At 35.2% G+C, this 25,015-nt stretch overlaps 1 protein-coding gene across 2 annotated transcripts in view; it reads right to left on the bottom strand.

Moving 5' to 3' along the window:
* The window catches only part of LRP12 (LDL receptor related protein 12), a 113,287-nt gene extending 88,907 nt beyond the window's left edge, over nt 1-24,380 (bottom strand). Inside the window, exon 1 of one of the 2 annotated variants that reach the window (XM_074267188.1) lies at nt 24,159-24,380. In XM_074267188.1, the coding sequence (XP_074123289.1) occupies nt 24,159-24,237 (79 nt within the window). In that variant the 5' untranslated portion in view covers nt 24,238-24,380. The remainder of the gene's footprint in view (nt 1-24,158) is intronic. The other variant, XM_074267180.1, reaches the window with a different exon arrangement.
* Nucleotides 24,381-25,015: the final 635 nt, after the last annotated feature.

The raw sequence follows: 25,015 nt of genomic DNA, 5'->3' as shown, positions 1-25,015 counted from the left end.
AACAATGCAGGATGTAATTGTCAAAATAAGATGTAGGTACCACAAGACTTTAGAGAAGGAAGAGATTTACAAGGGGTCATAGATCAGTTTGCTGAGTAACTATAACCTAAGATAAAATCTGAAAAGGTGACTGCATTCTGAAAAATGAGTAACAATATTTGGATTGATAGAGATATGTACGCGACATTCCAGATAAGAAAACTATATAAACAAAATTTTATTTTTTAAATGGACAATGGAGTATATCAGTTATGGCTGGAACAGAGGATACCTACTGAAAGTAAGAGACTGAGAAAAGGCAGATTTTAGGGAACTGAATTATTAAGCAAAGGAATTCACACTTTATCTTATTAAGAAAAGGAAGCAATAAGAGCTTTATAAGAAGCAAAGTAACATAATGCGTATTTATTAAGGAAAGAGTACTATTTAAAATAGCCTTAGACTAGGAGTTTAAAGATACAGATCTAGCTAAGTAGATAAATATGTAACCTTGGAGTATTTCTCTGAACTTCTTTGAACCTCAGTTTTCTAATCTGGAAAATGAAGGCAACTGAACTAAACAATATCTAAAACTTGTATTTTTAAATTGTATGATAGTATATTTCAAGAGAGTAGTGTATATTGAGGGATTCCACAAAACTACATAATGAACAGTTCCTCCCCTCTAGAAAAATGGAAGGGGAAGAAGGTGAGGAGAGAAAAAAAAAAAAAAAGGAAAATGAGAAGATCAGAGAGAAGGCAGATAGAGTATCGAGTGGCTAGGGTCTATTCTATGGCAATGGAAATAGAAAAGGCAAACAAATGATCAATTTATAATCAAGGGATTGTAATATAGTGCAAGAAAAGATGGCAGAGGATAGTAAGAATCACAATTTTTAGACCATCTAGAAAAAGTAGCTGTTGATATTCTAAACATGAGATCTTTATCTAATAAGAAATGAACAGATTATTAGGAAGAACTGAATCATATCATTATTGAGACATATGGAAATTAAACAGGATCGGCCCACAGGTTTTACTTAAGAGAGTATGGTTTTACTTTGTGCTCAAATATATCATGGGATGCTTGCATATATTAGCATAAATAAACGGAGCAACATGAAGATAATTGCATCTTAAGTGGTAGTAGCAACATATTGTTCGCGATGAAGGGATAGAGAAATTCTATAAGGATGACAAGATATTCTAAACCAACTCAACGTTGACTTTGGTACTTGATGACTTCATGTAATGATAAAGAGAAGACTGCAAAATGTATGTAGGAAAATATGATTCAAGTTTAAGAAATGAAAGGAGCAAAAAGCCTAAAAGACCACTCAGAAGTCTTTTTTAAACACTTTGGAGATGAGTTAAAAAAAAAAATACAAAAACTTTGTTCTGTACTCAACATCAAAGAACATTCCCTCATGATAAATTATACTTTTTCTTTCTTCAGCAAGAACTCACTTTTTGCTTTGTTCTTACAAAAAGATTTATATGATAGCCACAGCTGCTCCCTTTGTTCTCTAGACAGACATTTGACTATGAGTCTTTATAAGTTGGTTAGTGAATTCTTAATGGGAAGGCTTAGTGAACATAGTCTCTTCCCATATGTCTGGGGTTATTGTTAGGTTTAGATTTTAGAGATGGCATAAGAGATAGTTTTAGCAAAATTGTCAGAATGGTAATATGGACTTTAGCAAAAGTCATCCATTTTTGCTATCATCAGTAATTTCTTCAGTGCAGGAGTTGACATAATGCCAGTACCCTTAGAGAAAGGGCTCAAGCACACCAGAATCGATAACCTTGTAGGGCACTGAGAGGAGTTTGCCAATTCTGTTTTTCCAATAAACATACTACACAGGAATGATGGACAGCTTGACAAATATGACAGTATCAGATATGGCTAGAGACACTTCCTTGAAGCACCTGACATCCAAGCCAACTTGGCCACTGTAGTAGCCAATGACCACAAAAGCTTTGAACCTGATGTACTAATTAATTAATACCAGGATAGTGAAGGCCCCAGAGACATCTATCACTCCAAAGGAGTCACAGGGAAAGGGAAAAGAAAAAAGTTACCTCTCCTCGGAGATTTTGACAATCATTTGCTTGACTAGATAGTTTGGTAAGAAGAAATCACTCTTTGGCCTTGAGTTTTCTTCTTTGGTTTCCAAAGCCATGACCCTAGCCTTGCTAATGACTCTGAATCTATCCTAGGTCCACTTCCTGAAGCCATCTAAAGTCTCCTAATGAAGGGCCCCTAAAGCCATCTGATCCTCTTGCAGCATTGGGTATTACCTAGCATTCTCACTAGAAAAAGAAACCATGAATACCTTTTTCAAGAAGAAAATTTACAATTCTGAGTGTGGTAAGCAAAAACAAAAATGATAAAATTAAATTGTATTTTAGTGGACAGGAAATGCCTCAATGTTGACATAAGAGTCACATCAAAGCACTGTCTGGATGTCATCTAACCATGAATTATATTCAATAAAGTTCAGAACCAACATCAAATCAGAGATAAAGAAAAGAACAAAACACATTATACAACTCCAACAATCTAAACCTAACATGTTCAAACCAACCATCAATGCTAAAAAAGGTAATTAATTAATTAAAAATGCAAATACAAGGCAAAGATACTTCCTACAAACATTTATTGATAGATATAAAGCAGTAATCCAACAAGGAAGAATCAAAAATTTAAAAAATGCTCAGAAATCACTTTCACAAATACATGTACTTTACCAAACAGAAAGAAATGGTGGCAAAGGGCAATATTAATTTAAAAATACAATTTGATTAGCAAAAAGAGAATGATAATAAAAATTAGACAGTAGAATTTGACAAAGCATGAGAAAACAATATAGGTACAAGTAAGTCTATAGGAAGCTTGCCTTAAGATCTATTTAAGCCACATTATCACCAAAACATTACTGGTACAGGCAAAAAAATAAAAATAAAAAAAAAAAATAAAAAAATAAACAATAGTACAGTGTTTCCATTACTACCTATAGTTATTACCTACGGTAGATCCAACACATTTGGACATTACCACTTCAATATCAATGTGCTATACTAGGCAGTAGAAATGGAATTAAGAAAAGACAGAAAAGATCACTAAATCCCATGGAATAAATGTTAAGGAAATCAAATCAGAGCATTAAGGTATTATTTTATAAGATACCTCAAAAGAATACAAAAAAAAAAAAAAAAAAAAAAGGGACAAATATTATTGCCTAAAAGAAAATAATTATCAATTATTGCCTAGTCTCTTCACTTTTATGAAATCTTAATGAAAATGAGCTACATATCTATATGATACACTTGAGGAAATTTTTAAAAGTCAGGATTTTACAGATTATTCACTGCAATATGCCACAGTTTTACAATTTACATATGACTGAAAAGTAATGAGAATACAAGAAACTCCTATCTATTATCTACAGAAAAAACTCTTGATTCAGTAGAAGAAACTATAACCTTAAAAAGATTCCCTCTGTGAAGGAATCTTAAGATTAATGAAGATTACTAAATAAATGAAACCACATTAGCATCAATACAGGCATAAAATATAACATATACTCACTAAAGATGTTTGGGATTGTTAAGAAGGATATCAGAGTTCAAATGGAAGGGGAACTTTCTATGGATGAGGTTCTCCAGATATTGTCCAAATCAGAAGTTTGCACATCGAATTCATCCAAATTTTTGAGAACTTTCTTTAAAATATTCTTACCCTGGGAAAACAGCAATGATGTTCTTCATTCATTTCAGCCACGTCAGTCCCTCTGTATTCTGTTTTGAATGGGACTGACTGGATGAAGTTTTCTCAGTTTATGAGACCAGGCCTAAGTCACAGGATCCTTATTCCCAGAGCCAGGTCAGGCCCACGGGAAGTTAATGAGGTTACAGAAAGTAACCTGACTGACAGTTAGTAGACAACATTGGTCAAGGATGGTTACTTCCTTTTAGTCTATCCAGTGAAAAGGCTTGGGTCTTCTGCTTTTTAAATCTACTATAAGTCAAAAGCTGGTCAGGTTCCTCCAGCACATGGTATGAGTTGGGATGGCCCCCAGGTGTGTGTCTGGGCCTCTCCCTACAGGGACCAAATATATGCTTTCTTTTTGTACCTGAAGATGTCTCTGATTAATTAATTTGGGAAAGGGGGTCTAGCACCCATCCCACACAGTTTTGATAATACATTTCTCTCATAAAATTCCTTAAACTTTTTAATAACTCCTTTTTTTGCAAGGTGATAGTCTGATGATACCTAGCATATGCCTCTCCATTTCTCTTTAGATTATCTTGAAACTAAATAAATGAAAAATATCTAATACATTAACTATAGCATGCATTTGGGTGATCAGTTCATCAACTTAATATTTGTAACTGGAGTAGGAAGTGTGATACAATGGAAAAAAAAAAGCACTGCCTTATGACCTTATTTTGAAGACAATTCTGTCACTTATGATCTGAGTTTCTTCATATTAAAATGAAGAGGTAGAACAGGATAGGTAAGGGAAAAGTGAAAAGCAAGACAAACTCAGAGGGGGAAGCTTAACATGGGTATTAAAAGAAAAGAAAGAGAGTGAAATCCAGGAATCAGGGTAAAGGGAGAGAGAAAAAGGACTATGGAATGGAAACAGACCCTTCATTTACAATTGATGAGTACTAGGCAAAAACTCTCTTCTTTACCACCCACCTTATTTGTAAAGAGGGAGTAAGAGGAAAAATAAGAGAAGATAAAGGGTAATTATTGTTAACAATTTCTATTAATAATTAAGAATATTACCAATTATAACCTTGAATATGAATGGAATGAACTTATTCATAAAGCAGAACATAGTAAAATCTATTAGAATAAAAAAATTTAATAATACACTGCTAACAACAAACACAAGTAAATTAAAGATTCAGAGTTAAAATGAGGAACTGGAGCCATTCTCCAATTGATAAATAATCAAAGGATATGAACAGACAATTTTCATATAAAGGAATTGAAACGCTTTATAATAATTAGAAAAGGTATTTCAAATCATTATTGATCAGAGAAATGCAAATTAAGACAACTCTGAGATACTACTACACACCTGTCAGATTGGCTAAGATGACAGGAAAAGATAATGACGAATATTGGAGGGGATGTAGGAAAACTGGGACATTGATGCACTGTTGGTGGAGTTGTGAACAGATCCAACCATTCTGGAGAGCGATTTGGAACTACACTCAAAAAGTTTCCAAACCGTGCAAACCCTTTGATCCAGCAGTGTTACTATTGAGTTTATATCCCAAAGAGATATTAAAGAAGGGAAAGGGACCAATATGTAGAAAAATGTTTGTGGCAGCCCTTTTCATAGTGGCTAGAAATTGGAAATTGAATGGATGCCCACCAATTGGAGAATGGCTGGATAAACTGTGATATATGAATGTTATGGAATATTATTGTTCTGTAAGAAATGACCAGCAAGATGAATACAGAGAGGCTTGGAGAGACATACATGAACTGATGCTAAGTGAAATGAGGAGATAAGTATACATTTCAACAACAATACTATGTGAGGATCAATTCTAATGGATATAGCTCTCTTCAACAATGAGAGGATCCAAATCAGTTCCAATTGATCTGTAATGAACAGAAGCAGCTACACTCCGAGAAAGAACACTGGGAAATGAGTATGGACCACAACATAACATTTCTACTCTGTTATTGTTTGCTTGCATTTTTGTTTTTTCTTTTCAGGTTATTTTTACCTTCTTTCTAAATCTGATCTTTCCTGTGCAACAAGATAATTGTATAAATAAGTATACATATGTTGTATTTAACATATACTTTAACATATTTAACATGTATGGGACTACCTGCCATCTAGGGGCAGGGGTGGGGGGAAGGAGGGGAAAAGTTGAAAGTTTTTGCAAGGATCAGTGTTGAAAAATTACTATACATATATTTTGTATATAAAAAGCTATAATTTAAAAAAAGAAGAATGTGCAATTATCAAAAAAAAAGAGAGAGAAACTGAAGCAAAATCTATTTGTTACAGGTGAATTCAAAAAAGCAACAGCAGAATAATGACTTATAATAAGCAGTTATTATATTTAAAGGTCCTATAGATGATAAATATCAATCTTTAATATATATGTATCACAAGCCATAACATCTAAAAACTTAAAAGAAAAAGGTAATTGAATTACAGAAAAAAAATTATAATAGTGGGGGAGGGGGGACTTCAAATGCATCCCATTTAGACCTATATAATTATGTGAAAAAGTAAACCAAAATAGAAGTCAAGGACCTGAATAACTCTTTAGAAAAATTAGCAACAATAGCTCTTTAGCATTACTATTTGGGATCAGAAAGGAGTTTATATATTTCTCATCCATGTATGACACCTTTACAGAAAATGAAGAAAAACTAAACATGTCATTTACTAACCAAAAGTATGACAAAAATTACATGCAATAATGGGTTTTTAAAGAATGAATTAAAAATTAAATAAAAAGTAAAGAACGTGATTTTAAAGAACTATGATCATATTGAATTTATGCTAAGAAAATCAGAGACTATAACCATAGTAATTAATATTAATAATGTAATAAAAACTACTTTATGTCAATAAGGTTTGGAATCAAATTCAACATCCATATTTTGCTTTAAAAAAATCAGGAAGCAAAGTAACAAGGCTTTCCTTAACGGGGTAAATAGTATATATCAAACCCAATAGGAAACATTCTATGTAAATGGGGATAAATGACGGCTTTCCAATAAGATCAGGAATAAAGTAAATGTGTTCTTTAACAATAAGATTAGAAAGAGAAATCAAAAAATAAATATAGGTAAAGAGGTAACAAAACCATCATTTTTTATAAAAGATATGAAACACGCAATACATATTATTCCCAAGTGTGAAGTATGCCCTAACTAGATTAAAATGTAATTGAGAAATATTTAACAAATTATATAAAAGTGCAATAAAACATAGATAGTATAATTAAATCAACATGTGCCCTTCGGGGGATACTTCTATATTGATTAGTGGCCTCCATTTCTACTTGAGTGTGATATCACAGATCAAGGGACCCCTCCTAAAAAATCAAAAATTCAATGAAACAATAAATGCCGACAGACTGTATAATATACTTTAAAGCTAGCAGTTAATAAAAATATGTTTAAGCATCAATTATGTGCTAAGCACTGTGCTAAGAAGCCAGGGATACTAAGAGACAAGATAGTCCCTACCTTTAAGGCACTCATGATCTGCCGGGAGACAACAGATTAATACAAATAAAATATATGTAAGAAAAATAGAAAATAGTTAAAAGAGAAAAGGCACTAAGTTAAGAGAAGTTGGAAAAATTGGGAGTATTCCCAAATATTAAGAAAAAAAAAGTAAGACAAAGAAATTACATTTAGAACAACTACAATATTAAATAAAAATATTAGGGAGTCTATCCATGAAGACAAACCTAGAACTATTTGAATCTATTCTTGTAGAAAAAAAAAGAATGAAGTAAGAAGAGTAATATTAACTGCTTATGAATTGGCCGGCCATTATGATAAAAATAACAATACTAGTTAACCTACTTATTCAGTGCCATATGGAACTACCAAAGTATTCTTTGGTATTCTAATTCTAAATCAAAGTATTCTAAAATTAGGCTAAAAAATAACAATATTAAATGGGAAGAACAAAAGGTCAAGAATTTTAAAGGAAATAATGTAGGAAAGAAGGGGATCCAGACCTACCATACCTTAAATTATACAGTACTTATCAAATTGACTTTGTTTAAAAAGTTTTTTTTTTTTTTTTTTTTTTTTTTTGGGTGGTTGTTGTTGTTTTTAATGGACATTCAATAAGTAACAGACTAGGAATACAATGTACAAAAGCAAATAAAAAACGGTAGCATGTTAGATAACCTCAGATTCCAGCTACTAATATAAGGAATCATTTGACAAAAATTGTTGGAAAGATTGGCAGAAGTTAGTTAAGGATTACTATCTTATACAAAGTAAGAAGATAAATTCCAAATGGATATTATGACTTAGATATATAAAAGATGACATTATTAGTAAATTAAAGTCACATGGAAGAAATTATCTTTTAGATGTAGGGATTAAAGGAAGAATCCATGATTAAGAAAAAGAAAAAAGACAATGAGAGAGTCTAATTAGATAAAAGGGATAACTGATAATATAAAATTTCAAAGTTTCTCCATAAAATTAACAGTTAAAATGGGAAACAAGTAATGGGGAAATCTTTGCAATAAGTTTCCTTTATAAAAGGTCTCACATCTAAAATATATAAGGAACTTAATTAAATTTATAAGAACAAGAGGTACGAACAAATAGTTTTCAAAGAAAGATAAATATATAAAGTATAAACAACCATAAATACTAAAAATTAGTAAGATGCAAATTAAAGTAGTTCTCAGGTTCCATCGCATATACATTAAATTGACCAAAATGACAAAAGAGTAAATTATAAATGTCAGAACTACAGGAAAACAAATATACTAATTCACTATTGATAGAATTGTAAATTCACCCAGTTAAACAAGAATGGAGCAAGAAGGAAAGAAAACAACGGTTGATAACTATTAAAAAAAAAAGAAAAAAAAATTAAATTTTACAAAAATGAAGGGGTGGGACTAGCTGACCTCTAAAGCTGATCTCAGCTTTAAATACATGGTTACAGAAGGAATAGGGCAAATTTCATATGGGAATTGTACACCCCTTAATAATCAGATCCTCTGTTATCTTTCCAGCCTTCTGCACCTTATTCCTTTTCCAAGTACTCTGTTTCTCAAATTTTTCAACTTCATGAATTTTCATTTCTCTCATATACCTAGAATGTTGTCCTGTCCTCATTTCTATCTCCTGGCTTCCCTAGTTTCCTTCAAGTGTCACCTAAAATCATACCATCTGGAAAAAATCTTTCCAAATATTCTTAAGGCTAGTCATTTCTCTCTGTTGATTATCTATAATTTATCCTGCATATATCTTTTTATATTGTCTTTCCCCTCATACAGTAAGCTCCTTGAAAAAGGACTATTCATTTTGAAAGAGGATTGTTTTGAGATTTGGGGTTTTTTTTGCCTTTCTTGTTTTTTCAACACTTTGTACAGTGTATGGCACAAAGTAAGCCATGTGATAGCAAATCTCATAGAATAACACAAACTTCAAAGAAACAAAGTTCCACACAATCCAAAGAGTAATCAAAAGATATGAAAATTCAAGTATAGTATATAAATCAAGCATACTTGCCAGGTTATATGTCAGGTTACACATATGTAGTAAGCAGCAAAAACAGCAATTTATTGGACCCAGCTACCTACTGAGGACTCAAGTACAGAGTTTATGACTGACACTTGTACTTTCAAATCACATTTACCTATCAAATGATTATTGTTGGAAAGAATAAATGCCATAGAAAACGAAAATTAAAGATTTACATGTTATTATGAAAAAAGGAAGGTTAAAGACCCTTCCGAGTTTACCAGATAATAAAAGGTCTAGCATTTGGGTTTACAAATGTCTAAAAAATAGCTCTGGAATGTCCAAAACAGTTCAGAATCACTTCTAGATTGGCACTCATATAAAGCAGTATAACAGATCTGAAATCATTTGAGTATCAGTTTGAACAATTTAAGAGGAGAAAAAAAAATACAGTGAAGAAAATAGAGAAAAGCTCAGCTCCAACTTAAGAAGCATTGAATTAGCTGTAGCAACTGATAAGACAATTTAAGTTATTCCAAAAAACTCCACAGAAAGGATTAGAAGCACAGCCAGAAAGTAGAGTCTATACTCAAAAGCAGGGGATATATATATATATTTTTGGTGTTATAACCAAACTCTCTCTTTACCTTAACCACAATGAATTCCAGAAAACTCAAATATAGTTTGAGCAGACAAACATGTTAATTTTTTGCTTCACTTACAGATGTGTTATTATTAAAGACTAAGGATTTACTAATGAAGCCTGCAATTTAGATAAATAACTTACATTATCCTCACTCTCTGTTTTTTTTAGCAATTATAATAATATGATTATGAATATTATTATTCAAAAATTCAGTTGAAAATATACAAATATTATCAACTAAAAAACTAAGTAGCCGATTACTTAATGTGAATATTTTTAAACTTTATATATGGTTGAAAAAGGAAGTGTTTTCAAACTTTATTCATAAAAGAATCTTTTTACTTGTTAAACACTTGCTCTAGGAGCTGAAGTGAATATAAGTGAACTGTCCACCTGTAATTGCTCAAGGACCTCAGTAGAGCCTCAGGGTGCTGTTGCTCCTTACAAACCTATACTTTCTCAGGTTCATAGTGACACCTTCAAATTCCCTTTTTTTTTTAAGCCTTAGTGCATTTCACTAGCACCCCTTTTACAGTAATGGAAGAGTAATGGAAACAGAATCTTGGCTGCTAATGTGAATGGAGTTATACAAAACTTAAATGCCTTTCCAATTAGGAGTAAGACTGACCTGTCCTGTCATGACCAAAAGTGAAGTATGAATTACTACTCACAGCTTCAAAGGAAGAATGATAGTACAATGTAAAGAGCTCTAGGGTCAAAAGACTTGAGTTCATATCCAGCTTCCAAGAACTAAACTGTTACTTATGGGATTTTAAGGAACTCACTTATGCTCCAAAGTCCTCAGTTTCCTCATCTGTAATATAAGAGGGTATGACCAGATGGTCTTTCAGGTACCTTCCATATCCTGGATCTCTGATCTTTTCATATTTTTAGTGGTAAGTAAAATTAATAAATAAAAATTGATACAAGCACATCAGACTTGTGAAATGAAAATACTTTCATTTGATAAGGATAAAAGGTCTTTAAATTATTTAGGGAATACAAGTATGAAAAGAAATACAATAATTTTTCAATTGATAAGCACCAATTTCCAAGTATTATTTGTTTCCATCTCTCCAACCTAATAGAGAAAAACAAAAACAAGTCTTCCTAACAAATATACATAAAATAACTACATTTTCATATAGTCCATGTCTAAAAATTAAAGTTTCATTCTGCTTCTTGAGTTTATCAACTCTCTGTCAGTACATGGATAGCATACTGAAATGACTGAAAGTCATTGTGTTGTATTAGAGCTCTTAAGTCTATGAAAGTTGTTTACCTAGATTCCTCAAAAAATACTATATCTTGTAATTTAAGTTCCATTCCCACCAATTTTGTCCCCAGTTCAAGAAGAACCATTGACTACAACTATTTCTTTACGCACTTTAAGTTTCTTCATTCTTCTCTATTATAGGTTAAATAATCAAAATTCCTTCATATAAGACCAAAAGGCCAAAGAGTTTCCAAAGTAGAAGCCATACTCAATATGACAAGAATTCCTTAGAATCCACAAATTTCATGACTGCCTGGAATTGTATATCGGGACTAAATTTAACAAAACAATATTTCCATGATTTTGCCAACTTAAAAACCGGAAGGTCCTAATGACATGGCTATGGAACTTATGAAACTTGTATTTTATGGGAACTAAACTGCAAAGATAGGAAAAGTAGGGGAGAAGGTAAAAAGGGGTAAGTAGCTATTTTATAAAAGGCAAGGTAAATGAGAAGAGTGTAGCCTAATAAACTAAACTTCAATTCCTGGGAAATCTAGATTAATTGGCATACAAATAGAGAGAGCTGGCACTCTTTGATACTTCGATAAATTCATAATTTTGCCTGTTGGAGTAATATTCTTTGTATATAAATCAAAACTTACCTATGCCTCTATAAAAGTAAGCAACTTAGGGGCAGCTAGGTGGCACAGTGGATAGAGCACCAGGCTTGAATTCAGGAGGACCCGAGTTCAAATCCTGTCTCAGACACTTAACACTTCCTAGCTGTGTGACCCTGGGCAAGTCACTTAACCCCAGCCTCAGGAAAAAAAGAAAAAAAGTAAGCAACTTATTTCAATTTAACATATAATAAGCTCCCACTATATTAAGTATACAATGCTAACTAAGCATTAAGAGAATAAAATATGTACCAAAATAGTTTAAAATCTAATGAGATATCACACATATACAATAATACTAAAAAGAACATGAATTTTAATATGATTAAAATAAATAATATAATAAAAAGCTTAAATTAACAAAGAATTTTTTAAAAAGAAGAAATTTATTTTCCTTGAAACAACCTTGTAGGATAGTATTAGAAATACTGTAAGCCACATTTTTGTTCAGTTACTTTTGTCCTGTCTGATTCCTCATGATCCCATTTAGGGTTTTCTTGGCAAAGACACTGGAATGGTTTGCTTTTACCTTCTTCAGCTCATTTTTACAGATGAAGAACTGAGGCAAACAGGGTTAAAGTAACTTAACCAGGTTCACACAACAATAGGTGTTGGAGATCAGAGTCTAAACTCCAGATAACACTCTCTTTTGTACTACTTAATTGCCCATGTTGTATAGAAGAGAAAATCAAGAGGTCACATGCTATATACACTGATGTCAGTCAGAGTCAAGACTCAAACTCAAAAGTTTCCAACCAAGTATAGTCTAAGTACAACTAAGTACTATAATCTATTATATCATATTGTCAATAATTTTTTCATCCAGAGTAAATAGAGGAAGGAAAAATTACTTTTGATTAGGAACTACATGAATAAAGAATTATTCAACATAACCCCTTGATTTCCGCTAATACTATTTTTAAAAATAAGGATTATTAACTACTTAACCTGAAGAATAAACATGCCCTGTACAAAAATGTTTGCAGTAGCTTTTGTAGCTCTGTAGTTGTTTGTAGCAGTCTTTTGAGGATTCCCATCATGTGAGGAATGGCTGAATAAGTTATGATAGGAATATAATGGAATGCTATTGTTCAATAAGAAATAATGAGCAGGCTGATTTCAGAAAAGTCTGGAAAAACTTTCATGAACTGATACTGAGCGAAGTGAGCAGAACCAGGAGAACATAGCAACAAGCAATAGGAAAATTATGAGATGATTAACTAATGATGGACTTGGCTCTTTTCAACAATGAGATGATTCAAAGCAACTCCAATAGGTGGGATGGAGAAAGCCATCTGCATGCAGAAAGAGAATTATGAACACTGAATGTGGTTCAAAGTAGTCTATGGTTCTTTGCTTGTTTTTTTTTTTTTTCTTTTGATCTGACTTTTCTTGCACAGAAGGATGACTATAGCAATATGTTTAAAAGAACTGTACATATTTAACCTGTCAGGTTGCTTGCTGTATAAGGGAAGGACCCAGAGAGCAAAAAATTTGGAACACAAGGTATTGCAAATGTGAATGATGAAAACTCTCTTTGCACATATTTGTTTTTTTTTTTTTTTATTTTTTTAAAATTTTTTTTATTATATATATATATATATATATATATATATTTTTTATAATATTATCCCTTGTATTCATTTTTTCCAAATTACCCCCCCCTCCCTCTATTCCCTCCCCCCGATGACAGGCAATCCCATACATTTTACATGTGTTACAATATAGTCTAGGTACAATACATGTGTGTGAATATCATTTTCTTGTTGCACAATAAACATTAGAATCCGAAGGTACATGTAACCTGGGCAGACAGATATTAGTGCTAACAATTTACATTCACTTCTCAGTGTTTCTTCTCTGGGTGTAGCTACCTCTGTCCATCATTGATCAACTGGAAGTGATTTGGATCTTCTTTATGTTGAAGATTTCCACTTCCATCAGAATACATCCTCATACGGTATTGTTGTTGAAGTGTACAGTGATCTTCTGGTTCTGCTCATTTCACTCAGCATCAGTTGATTTAAGTCTCTCCAGGCCTCTCTGTATTCCTCCTGCTGGTCATTTCTTACAGAGCAATAATATTCCATAACCTTCATATACCACAATTTACCCAACCATTCTCCAACTGATGGACATCCATTCATCTTCCAGTTTCTAGTTACAACAAAAAGAGCTGCCACAAACATTTTGGCACATATATGTCTCTTTCCGCTCTTTAGTATTTCTTTGGGATATAATCCCAGTAGTAGCGCTGCTGGGTCAAGGGGTATGCACAGTTTGATAACTTTTGGGGCATAATTCCAGATTGCTCTCCAGAATGGCTGGATTCTTTCGCAACTCCACCAGCAATGTATTAGTGTCCCAATTTCCCCACATCCCCTCCAACATTTATCATTATTTGTTCCTGTCATCTTAGCCAATCTGACAGGTGTGTAGTGGTATCTCAGAGTGGTCTTAATTTTCTTTGCACATATTTGGAAAAATAAAATACCATTTATGTAAAAACAAAGAACAAAAGAAAAAGAACCATGTTCTGACATTTTACATTTCCTTGAAGTGATTAAAATTCTCATTTACAAATACTAACTTTCATTTTTCCTACTTAAATTTCCCTTCTTTTCTACTGCCTCCCAAGGTCTTTTAATTTAAAAAAACAAAAATTAAGGGGAAAAAAAAAACAAAAAAACAAAAAAAACCACAACATCTTCCTATCAAAAAGATAAGGTCTCTTCTTTTCTTGGCAATAAGCCTATAAAAACATTATTACACCCTGTTAAATCCTTGTTCAGCTAAAATTCCAGCCCAAATATCTTCTATGACTTCCTCTCATTTTTCATCTCCTATGTTTCAGCTTTGTTTTCTCCAAATCTTATTTTCAGAATTCTTTCAAGTTCTTTACTTATCACTTCAATTCTCTCCCTAAGAAACCTTCCTTTCCAAAATGTACTCTAAAATGACTATCCTCTGAAACTAACTGAGAGTAGATTATTCATAGTTATTCACTCAACAAACATTTCACTATTCAGAATACTACACTAGGGGCTTTGGAAATAAATTTTAGATAAGTCAGTCTCTGCCTACATAGAGTGGTAAGGTCTATACACGATAAGGGGTATTATGGGAAAAGACATATACAGATAACAAATAATAAATGCATTATGGAATGAACTGCAAAATGAAGTGTAATGTGAGAAGATATGAGGAGAGAAATTAATAACAAAAAAGACAGGGTTGCTGGAGAAGCCTTTATTTAGAAAGATGATATTTAAGCCGAATTTTAAAAGATAAAAATATAGAGAAGAATTCAACAAGTGAGGGAGGTGGGGGGAAGAGGACATTTCATACATGGGGACCAGCATAAGCAAAGATAGTGTCTGAAAAGTGCAAAAGAAAATCATCTACTTAGCAAAAATGTAGTACATTAAGAAGGGACTATCATGAGAAAAGCAGACAGTCAACAAACATTAATTGGGTACTTTATTAGGACAAGAAGAAAGGGACTTAAGGCTGGCAGACTTATCAGCAGACTACTTCACTAGTCCAGGCATCAGGGTGATAGAAGTTCTGGCAGAGAGGGAAGTGTATCAGACATGTTACAAAGGTGAAATCTACAACCCTCAGATTGGGGGGGAGGGGGAGGAGAAAGGAAGGTGTTGATGACACCTAAGTTTTAAGTCTGAGAGAAGGAGAGGATGGTGGTGCCTTCACATTAGTAGGTATATCTGAAATGGGGCTAGAGGAGTGGAGTTGGAAGGAAAGACCTGGGTTCAAATTTGAATATGTAGATTTTGAGATGTACTAGGACATCTAGATTAAGATACGTGAAAGATGATTGGAGATGCAGAAGATCAGCAGAATGGTTAGGACTGGATAAAAAAATCTGCAAATAATCAGCAGAGAGATGACATAAATCCACAGGAGCTGATGAAATCATCTAGTGAAATAGTACAGGGGCGGAAGTATCCAGAACAAGCATGTATGGGACATGGGACATGAAAAACAGGTATGACGTGGATGAAGATCCAGCAAAGAAACAGTCAAGTTAGTGGAGAACCAGAAAGAAGAGACTCACAAAAACCTAAATTATCAAGAAGAATTTGACTGACAGTGTCAAAGGCTGAAAAGAGAACAAAAAAGATGGAAGATTGGAAAAAGGCAATTAGAATTAGTAATTAAGAGCCCATTAGTAACCTGGAGGGAGATGGCTGAATGATGAGTTTGGAAGTGAGACTAAAAGGAGTTAAAAAGAGAGTGAGAATGTAAGCATCTAATGCAGATAGCCTTCTCAAGATAGGCCAGGAAAGGCTAGTAAATTATAGAAATCTAATGAAGGTTTTTTGAAGATAGCAGAAGCATGGGCATGTTTGTAGGAAATAGATAACTTGAGGAAGTGGATAATAGAGGAGGCAACTGAAGACAAGATGGAATGGGATAAAATGGGAAATAAGGCAGTGAAAAGCTTTGAAAATCTGACAAAGAAGTCTAATCTTTATTCAGTAAACAAGAAGTCACTAAAATTTTTCTGAGCAGAGAATGGCCTAACTAAATTGTACTTGGATAGATAAATATTTTAAAACTCTCTATAAATATCTCTTACTATTAAAAAGGTTGCTTTAATTAAAAAAAAAAATAGTCCAAGCAAATAATGTGTATGAGAATGATGGGAATACGAATGGAGAAAGGAGGCACTTAAATCTTACCTTTTATAGATCTTTCCTGGTCCATTCCACTACTAGTTCTTTCCTTTTAAGTTTACCTTCCATTAATATTAATATATGGTGTAGGTATAATTCTTTGCATGTTGATATCTCTCATTAAGATGTGAACTCCTTGAGGGCAGAGGCTATAAAATTTATCTTGTATCCTCAGGCCTCAGCATAGTGCCTAGGACATAATATACACTCAATAAATGCTTGTTGACCTATTACCTCCAGAATCAAAACCCTCCCACATTCAAAGCATTCTGAACTTCCTGTCCTCTCAACAAATATCTATCGATGGGCTAATATACAAGAGATATAGCAGAGGTAAAATCAACAGAGAAAGCATTGTTATACAATGCAAAGAATATATATAGGAGGTGAGCAGAATTATGCCCAAGATTTAAAATAAAGTAAGAGTGTGAAGCACAAACAGAAAAAGTGATATACAAAGAAATACATTTAAGTGGAAAGAATAAGCATGTTTAGGGACATTTTAATTTTAGTGTGCTAGTAGAAAGAACATCAATGTCAACATCAATTGTAAATATACTTCTTGGCACTCAAAGGAAAAGTTTAGAAAACTAAAGATACCGATTTTGGAGTCATCCACATAAGGTGGTAGCTAAAGCTAAAACTTCAAAGTAAGTGAAATTAAGTGCCCAAGAGAGAGCATGTAAAGAAAATAGTCCCAAGGGCAACTGCAAAACATCCACATAAATGGATCACAAAGTAAATAAATATCCAGTAAAGGAGACTGAGAAGCAAGTTATAGATAGAAAAAGAACAGAAGATTATGATAATCCTGATAATGATGGAGTAGTCATAAGGAAGGATCAACAGCATCAAAAAACTCCAAGATCAAGGAAGATGATGACCAAAAATAGCTTATTGGACTTAATAAGATGACCAAAGGCTGTATTAGATAATTAGTTAGCATCGTTCCCAGCATACAGCAATTGCTTAACAAATGCCAGTTGATTGAATAACTAAGTTTCTATAAAACAATGGGTACAGAAATCTGATTTAAAGAGGATAAGGAATGAATAGATAGATACTGGGAAAGAAAAGGCTCAGAAGCCATTTTATTCCCTCCTTTTTTTTTTTTTTTTTTTACCAGATTTCTCTGGTAAAGTCATTCATGCCTTCCATAAAATTTAGCAAGCAATTGACAACTTGGAGTCTTAGAGAACTAAGAGGTTAAACAACTTATCCTATCACAAAACTTAAGATTGAAGCTTTCTATCCACAGCATATATTATCTTATAAACATGAAAAAAAAAGCAATATTTCCTATTTTCTTCAATGGATAATGAAGCAGAGGAATGGAAGGGGAAAAAAAACTAGAGAATTGAGGGAATTTATACTAAATCCTCAGTATTCTCAGTGAGGAAGTCATGTTCTGTAAATATGGGGAGTAGGAAAAAAGATAATAGCAAAAGTTCTGAAACAGTCACTAAGAAATGAGATAGGGAGTCAAATCATCTTTGGCTCTTCATTATTCCCTCACCTCATCCTCACATCCAATCAATTCCAAAATCCTGTTGATTTAATTTCTATAATATCTAAGTTGTCACTTCTTTTCCATTCTTTCTCCAACTCTCCTAGTCCAGGCCTTCCTAACTATTCTTCCTACCTGTAATTTTGCCCTTTTTCAAAACATTCTTCAAAATGCACTGCCTATGTCACCCTTCTACTTAAAAAAGTTCAGTAGGTTCTTATTTGCCTACCAAAAAAAAAAAAAAAAAAAAAAAGATAAATTCTTGATCCTGGCATCCTAAACCCTCAATAATCAGACATCAACCTACCTTCCCTTTTAGGACCTTATATCTATCTTAAACTACTTTCTCTTTTAAGACCTTATATTAATCTATTTAATCTCATACTACTACCTATTATGTATTCTATAATATAGAATACTTAATGTCCCTCTCTCTGCCCCTACTCCAGTTTTTATTTTCAATCATCCTTGCTCATGTTGTCCATCCTGTTCAAAATGGACTTCCTTCCCCCATCTTCATTAGCTGAATTTTCTCTTCCCTTTTTTCAAAGTCCATCTGAATTGCCACTTTCTCCAAGAAACTCTATATTTCCCTAGTCAAGTCAAGTCATCAAACATTTATTAGTGCTTACTATGTGTGAAACACTGTATTAAATACTGGGGATATGTAAAGTAACAAAAATAGTCCCTGTCCTCAAAGACTCTCAATCTAATGGAGAACATAATATTTAAATAATTATGTGCAAATACAAGGTAAATTAGAGATAATCTCAGAGGGAGGACATTGGAAGGGGTAGAAAGGATATGAAGCAAGAAGGGAAAGTAACAGGAAGGGGCTCCTGTAGAGAAAGCAGAATTTGAGCTGAGTTTTTAAGAAAGTCAGGGAAGTCAAGAGACAGAAATGAAGAGGGAGAGCATTTGAGGTATGAGGACAATAAGGGAAAAAGCATGAAGTTTTCTGTGTGCTATATGTGGGGAACAGCAAGAAGGGTTCTATTGCTGAAATACAGAGTATATAGAGAAGAGTAAAGTATAAAAACATTGGAGAGTTACAAAAGGGTCAAGTTGTAAAAAGCTTTAAAAGCTAAACAAATCATTCAATATAAGATTCTGGAGGTAACAGTGAGCCACTGGCTGTCTTATGGTTTAAGATGATCACTGTGACAATTTGAGAAGACGATGAACTAGAGAGTAGTGAAATACTTGTAGCAGGTAGACTTCAGAAGGCAAAAGTAATCCTTCCTGCATAAAGTGATAATGGACAAGTACTAGAGAGATGACATATCAGAGGAGATAAAGAGAAGTATACCAGAAGTTAGGAGGATAGAAACAAGAAAACTTGATGGCAGAAAAACTATATGTAGTGAGGGAAAAGGACAACTAGGTTTCCAACACAAGCAACTGGAAGGATGATTGTGTCCTCCACAGAAAATGGGAAGGTAGGAAGATAGTATATGCTGTGGATAGAAAGCTTCAAACTTAAGTTTTGTGATAGGATAAGTTATTTAACCTCTTAGTTCTCTAAGACTCCAAGTTGTTAACTGCTTGGTTGGATAAGTTAATTAGTTCTGGTTATGGACATATTGTATTGAAGATGTTTATGAGACATCCAATTTTAGATGTCTAATAGATTATTGGTGATTCTAGATTAGAGATCAAGAGAAAGATTAAGGCTTGATCAACAGACTGAAGAATTATCTGATTAAGAAGGATAACTAAACCTCTAGGAGCAGATGAAAACACCAAGGGAGAAAGTATAAAGTAAGAAAAGAAGATGGCTTAGAAAAGATCCCTGAGGGATATTCACAGTTAGTTGGCAAGACCAACAGGAAGATTAGTTTAAAAAATAAAAGGGGGTGGGGGAAGAGGAGGAAGAAAGGAAGAAAGAAACAAACTCTGTGGTGTGATCAGACCAGGAGAACCAGGAGAGTGGTGTCAGGAAAACCTAGATAAGGGAAATTAGGTTAAAACAGAATATCTGGATAATGAACTCAGAAGGTCTAGGCTCAATTCCAGGGATTTGCTACTTAATACCTGCTTGAACTTAGGCAACTTATAACTTCTCTGGTGCCTTAGTTTTCCTTAGTTTGATGGTGAGTAAAATGAAAAGGTTGAGTTAAATGATCTCAAGGTCTTTTTCTGGATCTAAATAGATGCTATTTCTATAAAATGCAGAACATTTTGTATTTTCTCACTGCCTAGAGGTTATAGTAAAGGCAAATATTAGATATGATCTTTTGTGATCCATAAAGCACTTCCTTATAGTCATTCTTTGAGATAGATAAATCATTCATTATCCCATCATGTAGATAATGAAACAGGTTCAGATATTAAATGGTTTGTTCAAGATCACACAACTTGAGGTGGACAAATAGAAGGTTGTGGTCAGGATGAGATTTGTTGTTGGATGAGAAAGTTGTAAACTTGTAGATCTGAAAGGTGCTAAATTTTTTGTGTCACCAAATTATTATATGGCTTAGTAGAATGGGCTAGAATATGGATAAACAAGGTTGAAGTAGGGGGAACAAGACTGAATATTTGAGAGGATAACAACTTTCTACCTGTTGACAACTTAGAATTCTACAGAATGCATTAGCTCCTGTTTTTCACACTGGTCTTGATGTTCTATAACATTTTGATTGTGAATTCAAACAAAGCAGTATGCTGCATAAAAATGAATTGTTTCACTACTAACCAGGCTCAAGTTCAAGTTTTCAATCCCACCTTTCAGGAAGTTCCACATTCTCTCCAAAATTTGAACTTTAAATGAATTCTTAAAGAAATGATTTATAAAATGATACTAACTCATCTGGAATTAATATGGAAAATATTAAATATGTAAAATAACATATATTACATTTTGCTGTCTTCTTATATGACACTGGCCTCCTTGCTATTTCTTGAACAAAATATTCCCTTCTTCCAACTTGGAGCATTTTCACTGACACCCCCTACTCCCTATTTCTACCTTTTGGATTCTTTTAAGTCCCAGCTAAAATCCCACATTCTTACAGGAAGTCTTTTCCAAATCCTCTTTTAAGTACAGTCCCCATGCTGGGTAAATTATTTCCTATTTATCCTGTATACAATTTATTTGCACATAATTGCTTGCATGTGGTCTCCATAGTAGGGTTGTAAGCTGTTTGAGAGTAGGAACTACCAGACTTTCTCAGCATCTCCACTGCTTAGCATAGTGTCTGCCACATACCAGGCACTTAATTTTTATTGACTGATTTGATATGCAAAAGATTTTAAGTTTAAATACAAAACTAACAGCATTTATCTTTTTTCTCTCATAACATTTAATAAAATGCTGTGCACAGAAAAGAGACTTTACAATCTTTACTGAATTAATTTGCAGTCAGCAAAAGTTTTAGTTGACAATCAACTTATTGATAAATGCCATCATGTAACTACCAAACATTCACTACAAGCAACATTTCTCAGTTTTCTCTAGGTTAAATAATTCAAATATAGTATCTTGAAATTTTCTGCACATACTTCTCAGATACACATATACACAGAACTAATAAATATTAAACTTTCATCTGGGAGAAAAGGGATTTTCAAAAACAATGAAGCTATCCCATTTGCTGAGTATGGGGATACAAATAGAAAAAACAAGACAGCTCTATATGCTGCTTGATAGCCTTAGATAGAAAACATGCATTCATATCTGGGATTCTAGGAGGCACTTTACAAAATTGCTAATAGTAAGAGTTTAGCACCCTGTGGAAATAATTCATTTTAGAGCCAAGATCACCTAGGTTCAAGTCTTACTACTAACATATATTCTATGAGACCCAAGGCAAGTTATTTAACTACTCTGAGAATTATCAATTGTAGAAAAGTGACAGCCTGTGATGGTAAAGGGAATTTTCTCCTTTGGGAGTTTCCTAAATACCAATGAAATCACTGGTTCAATCTCTTTCCCTTACTAATAAATAATACTTTTGTGCTAATCAGAAAATGCTTTTTAAACAAAGAAAATCGCAGAAACTCAAAGGGTATTCTTCAAGATACTTCAGTTTTTTTCACTGGCATAAATTCAGACATGGTTGGATAAAATATGTACAAATTCCCAGATAGATGTAGGTCAATGATTTCTTTTCATCACAGTAGAAACACTGCTTGATGGGTATGCCTGATTTTCTACCTCCTCTTTTCTTGCACAGTGAAAGTCTTAATTATCGCTAATTTTTAAAAAAGTAGTTTTTATGTTTATACTCAAATTTGGCAGATAGTTTAGGTCTTTTCTTCTGTTACACCAGAGGAAACATTTGCAAACTAAAAAACAAACTACTTTTTAATGTTTTACTTAGTATAAAACTTCCCTAGAGAATGCTGGAAAGCAAACAATCTATGTATACATTTCCTGCTGTCCCATCTCTGGAGAATGAACTAATTCCAGTCTAAACTCAAGGGATAAAGATTAAAAAAAAATAGTCATATTTAGACAAACCAATGCAATTATGTATTCTAGAATAGCATACTCTAGTAGTTCAAATTAATGGCTTGGGTTTTAGACATGTTTAGTATACAGCTAAATATATTCAAGTTCTTAGTCTAACTCTGACAACCACCACTCTCTCCCCCTTTCTCCTTACCAATTCTCTACTGCTCAGAACCACCCCAATTTGAGGTAATACTCCAAATTCTGTATCAAAACCTAATGTACCTGTAGGTAGCTTACTGATCTCTGGTGTGAAATTCAGCCCCATAAACTGATAATCACTGCTAACTCATGCAATGAACAATCAGAAATCAAGTATTGAGCTTAAAAAGAAAAATTATAAGGTTTACAAAATATTTTCCTCAAAAACCTTGTGAGCATTGTAAAAATATTCTAACCATGTTATAGATAGTTCAAACAAGGTTTAATGAGGCTAAATGATTTATAACCTATTTATACAGCTAGAGGTATAGAGATGGAATGCTAAAACAGCATTTCAGACAAGAGATTAACCTATGAGGATCAAGTCATCTTTTTGAAAAATCAAAAAGCTTGCTAACAAGCAAGAAACAGTGGATGCCACTTGAGGCAAATAATTTTACTATAATACGTTATAACTTGCCAAAAGTTAAGATAGCTACCACATAATGTCACTGGTGGATGTTTTCAGAAAAGACTATGACAATGCTCAACTGTGACATATGATCACTGGAATCTTCTGAGAGATATACGGTTCAAAAAGAGTGTATTTATGATGCATAATCAGACTTACCAAATAAGTTGATTTAAGTTAAATTAATTTTCACTGTTTTCCCCTAAGTTCAATTCTGGATACTTAATGTGTTGATCCCAAGTGTACGGAGTAGTCAAACTTGGATTAAGAAGCTAGAACAAGTCACGGAAAAGGTGGAACTGGGTGTCCCTCTCAGTTCTTCACTAGACTAAGTGCATCCATTAGTTTATTCATAATACTCTTTCCAGCCCATATGGGAAACTTTAAATTTTAAAGACATTTCTGAATTCTTATTTTTCTTTCTTTACCAGAAAAGGTAAAAAGAGGTCTCTTTATACCATTTCAAAGACTAGGAAATAAAAGTTGAAGAAAAAGAGAGGATGTCAAGGGTGCAGAAGTGACAACGGGGCTCAGAGAGTTGCAGAGATCTTCCGTAAAGATAGAAAGAACAAGGTAAAGCACTCACGAGACAGGGAGATGGGGCTGGAAACTATTTACAGGCCTTCCTGTGCATGCAGGCTTCTCCCAAGTGACTAGGGCACCGCATGCCCGTACGAAGTGAGCCTCAACCCCCAAGGCTCGGGAGAAGGAGCCCGTGAACAGCGGGAGACAGAGGGATCCAGGGAGGACCAGCTTTCGTGGTCTCCGGTGAGGAGAGAACTTCCTGAGAGAGTGGGGAACGGGTTTCGGAGGGCGAGGAGAAGTCAGACCCAACAGCCCACGAGGAAGGAAGGTTCTGCTCCTTTCAACACTTTTCCCTCTTTTTGGGGGGCGGGGGTTTGGTTCGGGAGGGAGCTCGGGCCCTAAAGCCCAGGACAACTCCGCTGCTCCCCCCGCAGGTGGGAGCACAAGCGCCGCCTTTGTGTGCCCGGAGGAGCCGGGCTCTCCTCCGTCCGTCCCAGGGGAGGCCCCGGGGTCGGAGGGAAGGGGGGGAGGGAGAAACCGGGGGGGGGGCAGGGAGATTCCCGGCTTTGTTCACTCACTGGCCAAAACGGGGTGCGAGGTGGGGGGAAAAAGACATACTTACCGCCCACACTGAGGAGGAAGAGCAGGAGCCACGCTGACCTCCAACCCGGGGGCTCCTTTGTGCTCCCGCGACGGGCCATGGCCACGGCAGATGGATGGAGAGAACCGGGAGGAGGAGTCGGAGAGAGACGCCGCGGCCGTCCCTGCCGCCGCCGCCGCCGCCGAGCCCCCGGCTGCTTGCTCCCTCCCTGCACACACCGCGGCGGGGGGGGGGAGGGGAGGGAGCCCGCGCCGCTGCCGGAGCCGCCGCCGCCGCGACTCGCGCGCACCCTCTCCCTCCCTCCCTCCTTCTCTATCTCTCTTTCACTCTCTCTCACTCTCACTCTCACTCACACTCTTCCCCGCGGAGCCGTGCGAGGACACCGCGCGGAGTAGACGGCGCTGGGGGCACAAGGCTGGGAGCGCTCGGGAGGCCGCCGGGGTAGGGGGGTGGGGGGGGCGTGCACCGGCCTCGCGCCACTGAGACAGCCCCCCCACCGCCGCTGCCGCCGCCGCCGCCGCCGCCGCCGCTGCTCGCCAGACTGAACGCGAGCTCCCACACACACTCATCCGTGCGTTCGGCAATCCCTCCACTCCGCCTGGTCCCGCTTTTCCTCCCAGCCTCTGGATTAGAGGCTGGGAGACCGTTTTGAGTCTCGGGAGGGAAGGGGGAGGGGGAAACGTAGGAGCCAGACCGCCACAATCGATGGCCGAGCGCCTAAACGCCCGCGACTGTCTTCTCTTCCAGCTGGGGATCCGCGAATGGAGCAAAGTGGCGGGGGCCGAGGGTTGGGGGCGGGATGGAGACCAGGTAAACTGTAGTGCTTGCTTTCGGGTTGTGGCGGCTCCCCTTTGGGAGCTTATTGGGGCGGGGGCTCC

This window comes from Sminthopsis crassicaudata, chromosome 1, assembly GCF_048593235.1.
Source record: "Sminthopsis crassicaudata isolate SCR6 chromosome 1, ASM4859323v1, whole genome shotgun sequence".
NCBI lineage: Eukaryota > Metazoa > Chordata > Mammalia > Dasyuromorphia > Dasyuridae > Sminthopsis > Sminthopsis crassicaudata.
This window is presented reverse-complemented; position numbering and strand designations above follow the sequence as displayed.